At 43.5% G+C, this 16,157-nt stretch overlaps 1 protein-coding gene across 1 annotated transcript in view; it reads right to left on the reverse strand.

Moving 5' to 3' along the window:
• Positions 1–16,157, reverse strand: part of LOC311149356 (synaptotagmin-6-like) — a gene marked incomplete at both ends in the record, with an annotated part of 97,636 nt that overhangs the window by 6,189 nt on the left and 75,290 nt on the right. The window contains one exon of the mRNA XM_084186525.1: positions 2,142–2,589. Within this exon, the coding sequence (XP_084042651.1) occupies positions 2,142–2,589 (448 nt within the window). The remainder of the gene's footprint in view (positions 1–2,141; positions 2,590–16,157) is intronic.

Here is a 16,157-nt window from a genome sequence, read left to right on the forward strand (position 1 = left end):
ATTTATTTGCAAATTATGGTGGAAAATAAGTATTTGGTCACCTACAAACAAGCAAGATTTCTGTCTCTCACAGACCTGTAACTTCTTCTTTAAGAGGCTCCTCTGTCCTCCACTCGTTACCTGTATTAATGGCACCTGTTTGAACTTGTTATCAGTATAAAAGACACCTGTCCACAACCTCAAACAGTCACACTCCAAACTCCACTATGGCCAAGACCAAAGAGCTGTCAAAGGACACCAGAAACAAAATTGTAGACCTGCACCAGCCTGGGAAGACTGAATCTGCAATAGGTAAGCAGCTTGGTTTGAAGAAATCAACTGTGGGAGCAATTATTAGGAAATGGTAGACATACAAGACCACTGATAATCTCCCTCGATCTGGGGCTCCACGCAAGGGCTGTTTTTCTGCAAAGGGACCAGGACGACTGATCCGTGTAAAGGAAAGAATGAATGGGGCCATGTATCGTGAGATTTGGAGTGAAAACCTCCTTCCATCAGCAAGGGCATTGAAGATGAAACGTGGCTGGGTCTTTCAGCATGACAATGATCCTAAACACACCGCCCGGGCAACGAAGGAGTGGCTTCGTAAGAAGCATTTCAAGGTCCTGGAGTGGCCTAGCCAGTCTCCAGATCTCAACCCCATAGAAAATCTTTGGAGGGAGTTGAAAGTCTGTGTTGCCCAGCGACAGCCGCAAAACATCACTGCTCTAGAGGAGATCTGCATGGAGGAATGGGCCAAAATACCAGCAACAGTGTGTGAAAACCTTGTGAAGACTTACAGAAAACGTTTGACCTGTGTCATTGCCAACAAAGGGTATATAACAAAGTATTGAGAAACTTTTGTTATTGACCAAATACTTATTTTCCACCATAATTTGCAAATAAAATCATAAAAAATCCTACAATGTGATTTTCTGGAATTTTTTTCCTCATTTTGTCTGTCATAGTTGATGTGTACCTATGATGAAAATTACAGGCCTCTCTCATCTTTTTAAGTGGGAGAACTTGCACAATTGGTGGCTGACTAAATACTTTTTTTTCCCCACTGCACAAAGGCAGAGACAGAGGAGAAGAGGGAGAAATATACACAGCTTCATTACGATGTCTGGAGAAGTCAGACGATGTCTGTTTGTAGAATTGTGCTTGATTGCCCAGCAGGTGAATTCAATCCCAAGTGGTTTTGAATCTTAATAGTGTTTCTGCAACCTAGAACCGTATGGTCCTCGATTCAATTTATTTTAGTAGTACAAATAGTCCTCATCTTAGGGTCTGTTATTCAATACGGGTATGGGGTCTTTCAAGACAACAGAACATAAATATGATGTTATTGAAAAACAATTTGAGGTACATCCAATAATCAGACCCCCCATTGGAGTTGTGACTCTGTGGAATAATAGCTGTGGGATTGTTTTACTGGTGTTTTTCCCCCCACTTTTAAGTGTATTCCATTACTTCTCATGAAGTGGTCTGGAGATATGAATTACCTTATTTTAAATGAACAGCACCAAATGGCTCACAGGCAGAAAGTATATGGGCTTGGGAGGACCAAAACAAAATGAAACTTAATTGCCTTTTTGCACTGTGATAATCATGCAGAAACGGTATTTTTAAATATCTGTGGAATAACAAATTGGATTCAGATAAAAAAATGAATTACTAATTTTCTTAGCGCAGTTATTAGGAGATTTGTGAGGTCCCTATGAGGATTCTTTATAACTGACTATTGATATTTCTGCTGACTACCAGACCCACTCAGTTTTCTGTTTGTATGTTAGCGTGTCTGTGTGTGTGTGTGTGTGTGTGTGTGTGTGTGTGTTTGTGTGTGTGTGTGTGTGTGATTGTTTGTGTGTGTGTGTATGAGTGTGTGAGTGTGTGTGTGAGTGTGTATGTGAGTGTTTGTGTGTGCGGCTGTGGAATACTCAAGTGGATTCAGGTAGATTAAAAGTAAATGTTCTATCTTTGTTGCCATTGTGTGAATATTTGGCCTGTACTGTCTCTGTGTAAATGTCAGGTTCCTATGAGGGTTGCCAATTCCTTTATAACTGACAATTGATATTTCTGCTAGCTAACAGAGCCATTCAGTTTTCTGACCATGCCACTGTGTGTGTGTGTTCGTGTCTATGGCATGTGTGTGTGCTGACCTGGTGGAGGAAGCAGGCTCAGTGGCCTGCCGCTGCATGCGCTGAGTACGCCTCATAAAATGCTCCCTCATTGAGAGCTGCACCTCCGCAGGGATGTCAGGTGACGTGTGGCTTATCTTCACAGCAGCCTCCAGGAAACCCATGGAACCCATCGGGTCCTTCACCTTCTCCGTTGCCATGGTGACCGGTGACTTCTGCTGGTTGGGGCTTGGGAGGAACTGGTGCTGGTGGTGGGGCTGAGGAGGCTGGATGTGGAGGTGGAAGGGGGGGCAGTCGTCTGGGGGACCGCAGGCCGGGGTCAGGGCTGCAGAGCTGGAGGAAAGGGCCGCTGCCGCCTTGTTCCGCCAGTAAGGCACCCAGCACAGCTTCCAGGAGGCGAAGGCACAGAGAGTCAACAGGAAAAGGCCGCACACCACAAACACGCCGAGGAGGAGGCCAAAAGTGACATCTGGAGCACACCCGCAGGGACCATCACACAGTATGTACAAACAGATGGTGAGAAGAGAATCAGAATCAATTAGATTGAAATACAAAATATGGAACAGTAGATTAGTATGGCACAGTGCTGCATCACATTAACACAGTAGATTGGTATTGCTGTATCAGTGGCAATGAAACACTGACGGCCAGAAAGGTGGACAGCCAAATATTTACTGTCCAACCTGTTTTCGGAAGATTAATGATCATATTATTTACATTTTAGTCATTTAGCAGACGCTCTTATCCAGAGCGACTTACAGTTAGTGAGTGCATACATTATTTTTTTACGTTTTCATACCCCCCGTGGGAATCGAACCCACAATCCTGGCGTTGCAAACACCATGCTTTACCAACTGAGCTACATCCCTGCCGGCCATTCCCTCCCCTACCCTGGACGACGCTGGGCCAATTGTGCGCCGCCCCATGGGTCTCCCGGTCGCGGCCGGCTATGACAGAGCCTGGATTATATATTTGTCTTCATTGATGTATGGATGTGTGTGCTGAATACATTACATTTACATTTTAGTCATTTAGCAGACGCTCTTATAAAAGCTCATCCTTAGAAATGGACTCCGCATGAGGGGAAAAAGCGCCACTGTCCACCCCAGCACCTTTGTTATTGTTTTTGTTTTGTGAACGAAACAGAGGTGAGGTGTGTCGAGCAGTGTGGTCAAAAAAATTGCAGTACATATTCTGCTGTTCTATCACGTGTGTAATGATGTCAGAGGGGGAAAAACTGTGTTCGTTGTTTGCTGTAACTTCTTTGTTGTTGTAATATCCCAAACGGATGTTGCTGATTCACCATTAAGGATTCCAGCTTTAAAGCAGTAAAAAGATATGTAACACACACACCAGCGCGCACACACACACAGACACACACACACACACACAGACACACACACACACACACAAATAGTTGTTATCGCAGTAGCACACACTTTGTTAGACTTGCAACTAGGAGTTAAAAAGTAATTACAGTTAACTCTGATAAATTATAAATATGCATATCATCTATTTCAATAGCAACAAAGACTCTTGGGATAACTGCCGCAGTGTCAAAAGCTCTCTCTGGAGATAGTTGCATCAATGAATGGGGTGTGTTTCTAGCCTGTCTGTATGTGTGTGGGTGTTAAGATGAGAGGGGTGTGGAGTGGGCTTGGAACAGCCCAAGTCATTTATTTTTCAATATTATGAATATGCTTTCTGGAAGAACAAATGGGATCCAAAGACCTGGAAAGCCACCGAGAATGCTGACAGGCAGCACCAAACAAACATTAATATGAATTGAAAAGGTATTAAAAAAAACACCACATTGTTGGCTTCACCCAGTGTTATACAGTAAATATATTCTTGATGCAACGTAATTATCTATCTCCACCTGATACTTGCCAACGTTTCCATACTTCCACAGTGGAAAATTGACTTTTATTTATTTGGTTATGCTGCAGCATTCGTTCTTTGCCGCTGCAGTCCTGATTACTCTGATTTATCTGCAATAATTCACACTGAACAGTCCATGAGCATCTTCAGGCTTGCTAAGTGTATTCTGACTCCAATCTCAACATAATTCCCAACTGTTAGATAGATAAGACGACCTGCTCCGAGGCAGATTCAATTTGTTCCTTTTAGAAATGTAGCTGGCTCAACTGTTTCTCAGTTTAATGGACAAATATGAGTATATGTTAAACAATATTACTGCAGAATATTTGTTTGTTCAACAATTACATTATAGCCTATGATAGAATATTTAAACAGGAAGATATGTAAGTGGTTCAAATGAAACATAGATGGAATATCAGCATGGATTCTTCTTTTTCTACATTTGATCCTTTCAGAATCCTTTCACACTCTACATCAAATTCACTCTAAGACAGTGATATTGTAGTATTATTAGATATAATGACGATGTCTTTATGCATGCATTACATTTTCTAGAGTACAGCTGTAACTTTCAAATGTCCTCAGATAAAAACTGATCATTTTTACTCAAATGAAAACTCTCATGTTCAGAACTATCCATCAAATCATTTTTTAAATTGGGTGTCCAGTACGGAGCGCTTTGGGCTTATCCAAGATGGAGACCGGATTTCCAAGACTGGGGGAATTGTGCCTCTGCTCCGAGGGGATTTCAACATTATCCCCGGCCATGACTTCTCCTTGTCAACTACCATTCCTCACAGTTCTGCACAAAGGACAGTGTTGACCAACCTATCACTGGCACATTTTTCATTTACTGTAATGAAAAATGAGAAGATACAGTATAATATGCCATTTAGCAGACGCTTTTATCCAAAGCAACTTACAGTCATGCGTGCATAAATTTTTTTGTGTATGGGTGGTCCCGGGGATCAAACCCACTACCCTGGCGTTACAAGCGTCGTGCTCTACCAGCTGAGCTACAGAAGACCACGTAGATTGATGGTTTATGTAGGCTATCTGAAGTGAGCATAAGAGCATAGAATGGATATTTTATGTCGCTGAAATGGTCTATGATAGCTCAGAAGAATTTTCCCAAGATGTGTAACCACCGATAACGTTTAACACATTACCAATTGGTTGTTAAAGGGATACTACAGGATTTTGGCAATCCTTTATCTACTTCCCCAGACTCATATGAACTTATGGATACCATTTTTATGTCTATGTGTCCAGTATGAAGGAAGTTAGAGGTAGTTTCGCGAGCCAATGCTAGCATGCTAGCAGAGACCCATAGTCTTCCAGTCATTGTGCTGACACTAGTTAGTATCCCTTTAATTATCCTAAGCACATATTCATTTCCCAATATGACAGCATAACCATACATTGAATCATTGGAACATGGAACCAAATCTTGCTTGCACTGATAGTCTGTCACAAGAGACTTCCTCACATTAGATCGTTGACATACAGTTATCAGAGCTCTATTTGCTCTACATCTAGTGCTGTCCACACTAGAGACAGTGGGCAGTGAAGTTCTATTTGCTCTCTGTGTGATGCAATGTACACACTAGACAGTGCTGCAGCTGTAGATATGGGGCAGTGGGGCCAAGGCCCCTTGGGGGCTGTTCATAGACAGACAGACAGACTGGTGGTGACAGACAGACAGACAGACAGACAGACTGGTGGTGACAGACAGACAGACAGACAGACAGACAGACAGACAGACAGACAGACAAACAGGCAGTGGCTGCATCCCAAATGGCATCCTATTCCCAATACAGTGCAATACTGTTAACCAGACCTATGGACTCTGGTCAAAAGTAGGACACTATATAGGGATTAGGGCGCCATTTTGGGAGGTCCACAGAGTATTGGTGTCAGGGGCTGATGTGGATGCGGTGTTGGAGTCAGGCGCAGGACACAGAAGCTTAGTTGATCCGACTTTAATAGTCACAGGAGCAAAATACAAATCCAACGGGCCTCAACAAACAGGAGGCGAGCGAATACGCAAAACAGTGTGTAAAGTGCGAAAAGCACTAACAACAAGAAAACAAATAACCTACACCAACGGACAGGCGTACAACAACACACAACTACAAACAAAACCAAAGGAAACTTATAGGTGACATAATCAATACGAGATATGGAACAGGTGCACTAATCAGACAAGACCAAACAAACATAGATAACATCAAACGGTAGCAGCTAGTACTCCGAGGACGACGAACGCCGAAGCCTGCCCGAACAAGGAGGAGGAGCAGTCTCGGCGGAATTCGTGACAATTGGTTACTCCAAGAGGGGTGCTGGGCCCAACCACACTGAGACAGACAGATAGACAGACAGACAGCGTGGGAATGGACTGACCTCAGGATTTAAAACACTATTAATGATCACATCCCCCCAAGACGAATTAGGAATTGTTCAGGACGTCTTCTCATGACAGAACCGGTCAGCTCAGGCTACTCAATCGATACTCTCAGAGGTTGATACGACTGTGTGAAGATCTCCTTCAGGTGTGGATTTAGAAAGGTGAAGAACAAAAGATTGAGGTATGATGCAGTGATAAATGATTGACTACTGCTGTTTTAATTCATTTTCATTTTAGTCATTTAGCAGACGCTCTTATCCAGAGTGACTTACAGTTAGTGAGTGCATACATTTTTCATACTGGCCCCCCATGGGAAATGAACCCACAACCCTGGCGTTGCAAGCACCATGCTCTACCAACTGAGCTACAGGGGACTGCATAGCATCTGTGCTTTATTTCTAAGCCAGCTGGAGTACTCCCAATGGATTTGGCCCTTTTACACATTTTGAGAGAGTTTAAACGTCAATATGGTGTCTTGCCTTATTTGCTCTCTCTGGGCCAATATTTTTTGATTCATTACATTACACCATGATGTAAATGAGAAAGGTCCAATCACAGTAAATACTAATGACAGCTAGTGCAGTAGTGGTACATGTTGCTGTGAGTCGACCCTTATATTTCCACAACATCAAGCCATGTGTTTGAGCCTACAAAGGCTTTGTATCAAAAGACTGCTTGAAAGAATATGTTATGTTTCTGGATTTATAATTGAAAAAAAGGATTCATAATTTAAATGTATTCATATTGTTTTGTCTTGAAAGCTCAGAAGCTCCAACATACAATTATATCAACATCAAGCTCAACGCTGGCACCAGAATGCCCAGTAAAAAGCTATACTGTAAAGTAGCCTATTTCAATATAAGGACAATGGAAGATGAAAAGGGCTGGCTGAGAACTCAGCCAATAGAGAGCTACCAAGCTAGGCCTTGGCTGGAGCATATGCAGCCTTTCAGAATGGCCCACTAATTTAATTAAGCATTGTTTTGAAGCAGAGTCAGAGAGAAAACGGAAGCACTGGGGGTTTTCACTTCAAGTGCCTTCAAAATCGAACCGGGTTTCCATAGAAACCTAGTCATTAGACAGATGCATGCACTCTCTCTCCTGGCTGTTATGAATCGACTCACCTCTCCAGCAAAAACAAAAGAGCTCTTTGCACAGTGCTAATGGCACGATGCAAGAGATACCAAATACACTGCTTGCAGTGCACAACATGAGTTGTATTGTATTAGTAATGATGTATTAGAACTTGTTTTACACATGTTGCAGTCCACAATGCAACAAGGACAGTGTTTAATGATAAGCCAAGGTTGACCTTTTGGATTTCAATCTTTCAAGAGCCTTAATTAGCCGTGGTGATCAAATTAATTAAAATGTTTGGGGTGTATTGCTCCGCTCACTTTCTGCAAAGGGAAATCTCTGAGGAAGGTGGGAGCAGCGGTGCTATCCCTGCCCTGTGCCACTCATTTACTACTCAAGGCTCTCCCTCCAACAACACATCGCCATGACAGCTGATGTTTCCCTGGAAAGGAGAGGGGAGCCACAGCAACGGAGAGTGGCTCAGAGTCACGCTGCTATCAAAGAGAGGGGCGTTCAGGTGAGCTGTAATATCACATCTCCTCGACATCCCACTAGGCACAGACTAGTGATGCATGGGTTGACTCATAACCCGCTGCCGGGAGGGTGAGTTTAGGGTCATGAAATATTGCGTGGATGAAGGGCGGGTGGGTGGCGGGCAGGTTGATTAAAGAGAAAACAATACCTTAAAAAATCCATAAATATATAATTATTGTGCAATTTATATCTATAGGCTACACTGAGGTTTTTCTTTTATTATTTTAGGCTATCTGGAATTGGTGCATTGGTGCATAAGCCTGAACTTTAGGGCCTAACTGTAAGCACGCCAAGCGCGCCAAATAGCCTACAGGCCAATCCCCAAATGCTTTTGGGAATGGCAGAAAAGGTTCTTGTCGATCCACAGAGGCAAAAAGGACAATGTCGGAGTTTAATTAAATAAGAGAAATGGAGAGTTGAAAATAAAGAGTGGAGAGGGCCTGAAAAGTAGCCTAATGTTTGGGAAAGATTTGGTGAAGTGGTGAAAGAGGATGATAGCAGTGCCGGCTATGTAATGTGTGATGATCATGAGGCGCTATACAAGTTCCACAGTGACAAGATGGTTACTTCAAATAGGCTTTTGGCGCGTCAGGGGAACTGTAGCCTACTGTTCAGGTGCGCAAAATGGAAACTGAAATCTGGACACTGACTGTAGGTCTATAACCTCTCACAGTCTTAATATTAACTCCTGCAGAATTAAGCATTTCTTGCAGTAAAATGATAGGCCTACACCAAATGTAGGCAAACTTTTGACTCGGGAATGGGAGTGGAGAAATATGATTTATTTCTATCAGCATCTTGAGAGAATGCCAATGCCCAGTTAGATATTGTCTATAGAGGTTCTGTCTTTATCAGCATCATAAAAGGTGATAGTATTTCAACCACATAAAATATGCATCCAAGCCAAAACTGAAATCTTATCAGAAACATGTTGGGTAGCTTTGTACTTCCTTACAACCGGTCAAACTGATGTCATTTTGAAATTTTGCACAGAAAAGATTTCCAGTTTTTTTTTTTTTTATTGCCTGAAAGTACCTAAAAGTATTTTCTTTGCGAAAGAAGCAGAGATGACAGAGAAAACTTTACTGATGTCAGCTTACACGGAACAAAAATATAAATGCAACATGCAACAATTTCAAAGATTTTACTGAGTTACAGTTCATATAAGGAAATCAGTCAATTGAAATAAATGCATTAGGCCCTAATCTATGGATTTCACATGACTGGGAATACAGATATGCATCTGTTGGTCACAGATACCTTTAAAAAAAAGGTAGGGGAGGGGATCAAAAAACCAGCCAGTACCTGGTGTGACCACAATTTGCCTCCTGCAGCTCGACACATCTCCTTTGCATAGAGTTGATCAGGCTGTTGATTGTGGCTTGTGGAATCTTGTCCCACTCCTCTTCAAAGTTGCTGGATATGGTCGGGAACTGGAACATGCTGTCGTACACATTAAGACGAGGGGTGGTGGTGCGTGTCTATTTGTCAATAACAGCTGTTGCGTGATGTCTAATATTAAAGAGGTCTCGAGGTATTGCTCACCTGAGGTAGAGTACCTCATGATAAACTGTAGACCACACTATCTACCAAGAGAGTTTTCATCTATATTTTTTGTAACCGTCTATTTACCACCACAAACCGATGCTGGCACTAAGACCGCACTCAACGAGCTGTATAAGGCCATAAGCAAACAAGAAAATGCACATCCAGAAGCGGCGCTCCTAGTGGTCGGGGACTTTAATGCAGGCAAACTTATATCCGTTTTACCTCATTTCTACCAGCATGTCACATGTCCAACCAGAGGAAAAAAAACTCTAGACCACCTTTACTCCACACACAGAGACGCATACAAAGCTCTCCCTCGCCCTCCATTTGGTAAATCTGACCATATTTATATCCTCCTGATTCCTGCTTACAAGCAAAAACTAAAGCAGGAAGTACCAGTGACTCGCTCAATACGGAAGTGGTCAGATGACGTGGATGCTACGCTACAGGACTGTTTTGCTAGCACAGACTGGAATATGTTCCGGGATTCATCAAATGGCATTGAGGAGTATACCACCTCAGTCACCGACTTCATCAATAAGTGCATCGACGACGTCCGTCAGTGACCGTATGTACATATCCCAACCAGAATCCATGGATTACAAGCAACATCCGCACCGAGCTAAAGGCTAGAGCTGCCACTTCCAAGGAGCGGGACACTAATCCGGGTGCTTATAAGAAATCCCGCTATGCCCTCAGACGAACCATCAAACAGGCAAAGCGTCAATACAGGACTAAGATTGAATCGTACTACACCGGCTCTGACGCTCGTCGGATGTGGCAGGGCTTGCAAACTATTATGGACTACAAAGGGAAACCCAGCCGCGAGCTGCCCAGTGATGCAAGCCTACCAGACAAGCTAAATGCCTTTTATGTTCGCTTCGAGGCAAGCAACACTGAAGCGTGTATGAGAGCACCAGCTGTTCCGGACGACTGTGTGATCATGCTCTCCGTAGCCGATGTGAGCAAGACCTTTAAACAGGTCAACATTCACAAAGCCGTGGGGCCAGACAGATTACCAGGATGTGTACTCAGAGCATGCGCGGACCAACTGGTAAGTGTCTTCACTGACATTTTCAACCTCTCCATGACCGAGTCTGTAATACCTACATGTTTCAAGCAGACCACCATAGTCCCTGTGCCCAAGAAAGCGAAGATAATCTGTCTAAATGACTACCACCCCGTAGCACACGTCGGTAGCCATGAAGTGCTTTGAAAGGCTGGTCATGGCTCACATCAACACCATCATCCCGGAAACCCTAGACCCACTCCAATTCGCATACAGATCCACAGATGACTAAACACCTCCCTCTGCAACTGGATCCTGGACTTCCTGACAGGCTGTCCCCAGGTGGTAAGGGTAGGCAACAACACATCTGCCAAGCTGATCCTCAACATGGGTGCCCCTCAGGGGTGCGTGCTTAGTCCCCTCCTGTACTCCATGTTCACCCACGACTGTGTGGCCAAGCACGACTCCAACACCATCATTAAGTTTGCTGACCACTCAACAGTGGTAGGGAGGTCAGAGACGTGGCAGTGTGTTGCCAGGACAACAACTTCTCCTTCAACGTGGGCAAGACAAAGGAGATGATCATGGACTACAGGAAAAGAAGGGCCGAAGACGCCCCCACTCACATCGACAGGGCTCTAGTGGAGCGGGTGGAGAGCTTCAAGTTCCTTGGTGTCCACATCACCAACGAACTATCATGGTCCAAACACACCAAGACAGTCGTGAAGAGGGCACGACAACACCCTTTCCCCCTCAGGAGACTGAAAAGATTTGGCATGGGTCCCCAGATCCTCAAAAAGTTATACAGCTGCACCTTCGAGAGCATCCTGACCGGTTGCATCCCCTCCTGGTATGGCAACTGCTCAGCATCCGACCGTAAGGCGCTACAGAGGGTAATGCGTACGGCCCAGTACATCACTGGGGCCAAGCTTCCTGCCATCCAGGACCTATATACTAGGCGGTGTCAGAGGAAGGCCCAAAAAATGGTTGAAGACTCCAGTCACCCAAGTCATAGGCTGTTCTCTCTGCTACCGCATGGCAAGCGGTACCAGGGCGCCAAGTCTAGGTCCAAAAGGCTCCTTAACAGCTTCTACCCCCAACCATAAGACAGCTGAACAATTAATGAAATGGCCAGCCGGACTATTGACCCCCCCCCCCCCCCCCTTTATTTTTACACTGCTGTTACTCGCTGTTTATCTATGCATAGTCACTTTACCCCTATCTACATGTACACATTTCCTCAACTAACCTGTACCCCCGCACATTGACTCGGTACCGTTACTCCCTGTATATAACCTCTGTATTGTTATTTAATTTTTTACTTTTATTTAATTTTTTACTTTAGTTTATTTAGTAAATATTTTCTGAACTCTATTTCTTGAACTGCATTGTTGGTTAAGGGCTTGTAAGTAAGCATTTCACGGTAAGGTCTACACCTGTCGTATTCGGCACATGAGACAAATAAAATGTGATTTGATCCAGAGCATCCCAAACATGCTCAATGGGTGACATGTCTGGTGAGTGTGTAGGCCTATACAATCAAGTTGGAGGCGGCAATGGTAGAGAAATGAACATTCAATTATTTTGCAACAGTTCTGGTGGACATTCTTTTAGTCAGCATGCCATTTGCATGCTCCCTCAAAACTTGAGACATATGTGGCATTGTGTTGTGTGACAAAACTGCACATTTTAGAGTGGCCTTTTATTGTCCCCAGCACAAGGTGCACCTGAGTAATGATCATGCTGTTTAATCAGCTTATTGATATGCCACACCTCTGAGGTGGATGGATAATCTTGGCAAAGGAGAAATGCTCACTAACAGGGATGTAAACAAATTTGAGCCCAACATTCAAGAGAAATACGCTTTTTGTGAGTCTGGAAAATTTCTGGGATCTTTTATTTCAGCTCATGAAACATGGGACCAACACTTTACATGTTGCGTTTATATTTTTGTTCTGTATAGATTGAAGCACTCATTCTATCGATGTATGACATTATTCTGGTGAGCAAGGGTTTATTTAGTCTTCTAGGGCAGGGTTTCCCAAACTCGGTCCTGGGGCCCCCCCTGGGTGCACATTTGGTTTTTGCACTAGCACTACACAGCTGATTCAAATAACCAACTCATCATCAAGCTTTGATTACTTAAATAAGCTGTGAAGTGCTAGGGCTAAAACCAAAATGTGCAACTCTGTTCTAGGGCAACATACAGTATAACAACAGAAGAGAAGCTGCATGTAGGTCTATCTAATTATAGACAAGTTGACTGACAAATAGCCTACCAACATTTCGGAAATTATCAGGCAAAAAAAAATATCCTGCACCCCATGTCAAAACATTGTTCAGCAGTCTGGCTGTAGCCTACAGCGCATTGTCTATATAAGCAGGTTAAAGCCAATTTATGCTTGATCTGTCAATGTGGTCCAGAGTCTCCCAGCAATGCCGAGCGCCTCCCAAAGTTTGTAACAATGTGGAGGGCTCTGCATAGCTCCACATTGACATGATTGGTTGACGGTAGGGGGCGGTACATCCTGTTTAAACACAAACTCACTTCCTTGACAACAAACATGGATAACTTTGACAAAAGGCTATCAGAACAAGTTCATAAATAAAAAAACATATTTATGATACCTTGTATCTGGATTTCAAAGACACAAAAATTAGTTTGAACTCCTGGAAAGACATCAGGGAGGTAATGGGGATAGAAGGACGCTTGATTGTTGCACATTCAACAAATCTGACATAACAAAGTGGATATTTGTCAAATCCATTATGATTGATGTACAGGCCCACAATGTGCTTACTAAAATCCAATTTGGTTATTTGGCTGTTTTCGCTGAATAACATTTAAGAGTTTACCCTTTTCAGGTTTAGAAAAAGTGACTGCTAAATGCTAACTTCTGATCGCATAAGCTGGTAGCATAGCTAGCATACAGAAATCGTTGTTGGTAGTCAAAGTATTTTTTAACTGTAATGCAGTTGATTGGTTAAGATGATGACATGAACATGTATTGGGGTTGACATCCATACAAGCGTTATACTCCGATTTCTACCTCAACATAGTGTGAATTACACATATAAACAATAGGCTAAATGTAGGGTAATTTTACTGGGGGGAATGGGGAGATTCTGGATGGAGATCCAGGTGGGAAAACGGTGCAGCCTTTTTAATTCATGCTACCTCGGCTGAGCTCCTATGTAAGCACCGGGAAACGGACCCCAACATCTCAGAAGGGGTAAGGTCTTTTAATTTAGCCAGTTGCTTGTAATTAGCTCGATGGCTATAGCGATTAGCCCTGAATCACTATGAGTGGTGCGGTGCAGACCAATTTATTGGATGCGGTATGATGCGGATGGGTTATTAGCAATTGCGGGCGGGTGCAGGTGAACAAACAGCTGACCCATGCACCACTAGCACAGACATCAATTTAACGTCTATTCCATGTTGGTTCAATGTAATCTCATTGAAATTACATGGAAACAACGTTGATTCAACCAGTATGTGCCCAGTTGGATGGCTCTTTTGTTGGGATATGAGCCCAACCATTTCATTGCTTTGAAGTTTAGACAAGCATAAGGCATGAAACCCTAATATTACTGTCAAAATGTACAATTTAGATGTGCAACTGTTGCATTCCCAAACTCCCCTAGTGAAATTGGCTTTGAAATTGAAAACTCAGTCTTTTCCACTGGGGAATCTGGTTTTCACACAATTTCAAAGTTCACAAGAAATGCAAATATGTTAAAACACAGTACAACATGATAAAAAGATCACAGCATTTGTATAGTATACTAGTATAATTGAAGAGTAGTATACCCAGCCAACTACAAGAAGATTAAAGGTAGGGTTCCCATCTCCCTGTTACCTCCTTTACTTCTAAGTATTGTAAAGCACACCCTCCCAGACATGCAACAATGGGCTCTCAATGGTGGCTTCTCTTTCTCCTCTCCCTCAGGGGGTGAAATAATGTGTTCTGATCTAGATGCTGCAGCATCTGGGCCATTTTTAGATAGCTGCATTTCATGTCTTTCTTTCTTTTATTCTTTCTTCCTCGCTGCAATCTGAAATCCTCTAATCCTCTGCATCCCTAATTCTTAAGGTCCACAGCATGCTAGGAAGAGGAGGGTTAGGTTCCAGCATGTCTGCCTGCTTGTCTGCCTGCCTGTCTGTCTGTCTGCCTGCCTGCCTGCCTGCTTGCCATAGGTGTGTGTGTATGTCCAGTAAATCTGCCTTCCTGCTAGAGGTGTGAGGAGTAAATGAGAATGGATTATGGGAAAGAATGTAAGATACCCTCACAGTAACATTCTCACACTGAGCTGGGGTGAGGTCTAATATTAGATAATGGTGTTATTTAGGGTTGGGGCTAGATGGAATCCATAGTAGCAGTATACCTGAATGTCGTGTGGAGGAAATGGGATGGGATTATGGAAAGGAAATGTAAGACATCCTCCCTCACAGTAAAACATTAATTAATAAAACATTCTTCCCACACCATGTTGTCTCCGTGCTGCTGTGCTGTTTGTTGCTAATTGGCTACCTGCCAAACGTTTCGTTTTTTACTTTTAATAACGGTTGAATCAAAACTCTGCATTTAACACATTTACCAACGTCATAGGTTTTTCCTCGCTCTACTATTTTCCTTCAACGTTTTCACCTCGGACGCTTTATCTGGATATGGTTCTGCAGAACGCTATGCCATCTAATTGCAGTCGCTGTACTCATAATATACAGGAGAACTATCACCTTACGGTGAGGATAGCCAAATTGCAAGCCCAGATTCAGATGCAATCAGTAGTCAAGGGCAATTTAAGTGTAGGAAAGGATGAAACAGCGTCGGTGCCACCAGTAAATACAGTTAGTAGTATAAATCCTCCCCGCAGCCGGACAATTTTCTCAAGGCTTCTGGAAAGAAATGCTGTCGGCATGCTCAACCAGTGTCGCTCATTCAGCAGACAGAAACTTTCATCCGGTTCTCCCCATTAAGCAACGAGTCAGAGTCAGAGGCCAAGCCTTCTCAGGTCTGTCCTCCACCCGTTACGGGGTCTGAGCCGCCGAAGCCTCCCACCATTAGCTCTGACAAATTGGTAACCCTAGTCATTGGCGACTCCATTACCCGCGATATTAGACTTAAAAAGATTCATCCAGTGATCATACACTGTTTACCAGGGGGCAGGGCTACCGACGTAAAGGCTAATCTGAAGAGGGTACTAGCTAAGGCTAAAACTGGCGAGTGTAGGGATATTGTTATCCACGTCGGCATCAATGATGTTAGGATGAAACACCAAACGCAACATAGCTTCAGCATGTAAATTAGCTAGAAAGATGTGTTGGCATTGAGTAATTGTCTCTGGCCCTCTCCCAGTTAGGGGGAGGCATGCAGGGATGAGCTCTACAGCAGAGTCCCACAACTCAATTGCTGGTTGAAAACTGTTTTCTGCCCCTCCCAAAATATAGAATTTTTAGATAATTGGCCCTCTTTCTGGGACTCACCCACAAGCAGGACCAAGCCTGGCCTGCTGAGGGGTGACAGACATCATCCTAGCTGGAGGGGTTCTCTCATATTAGCTTAGTGGAGTCTGCCAA

The sequence above is a fragment of the Coregonus lavaretus genome (genome assembly GCF_964263955.1).
Source record: "Coregonus lavaretus genome assembly, chromosome: 22".
NCBI lineage: Eukaryota > Metazoa > Chordata > Actinopteri > Salmoniformes > Salmonidae > Coregonus > Coregonus lavaretus.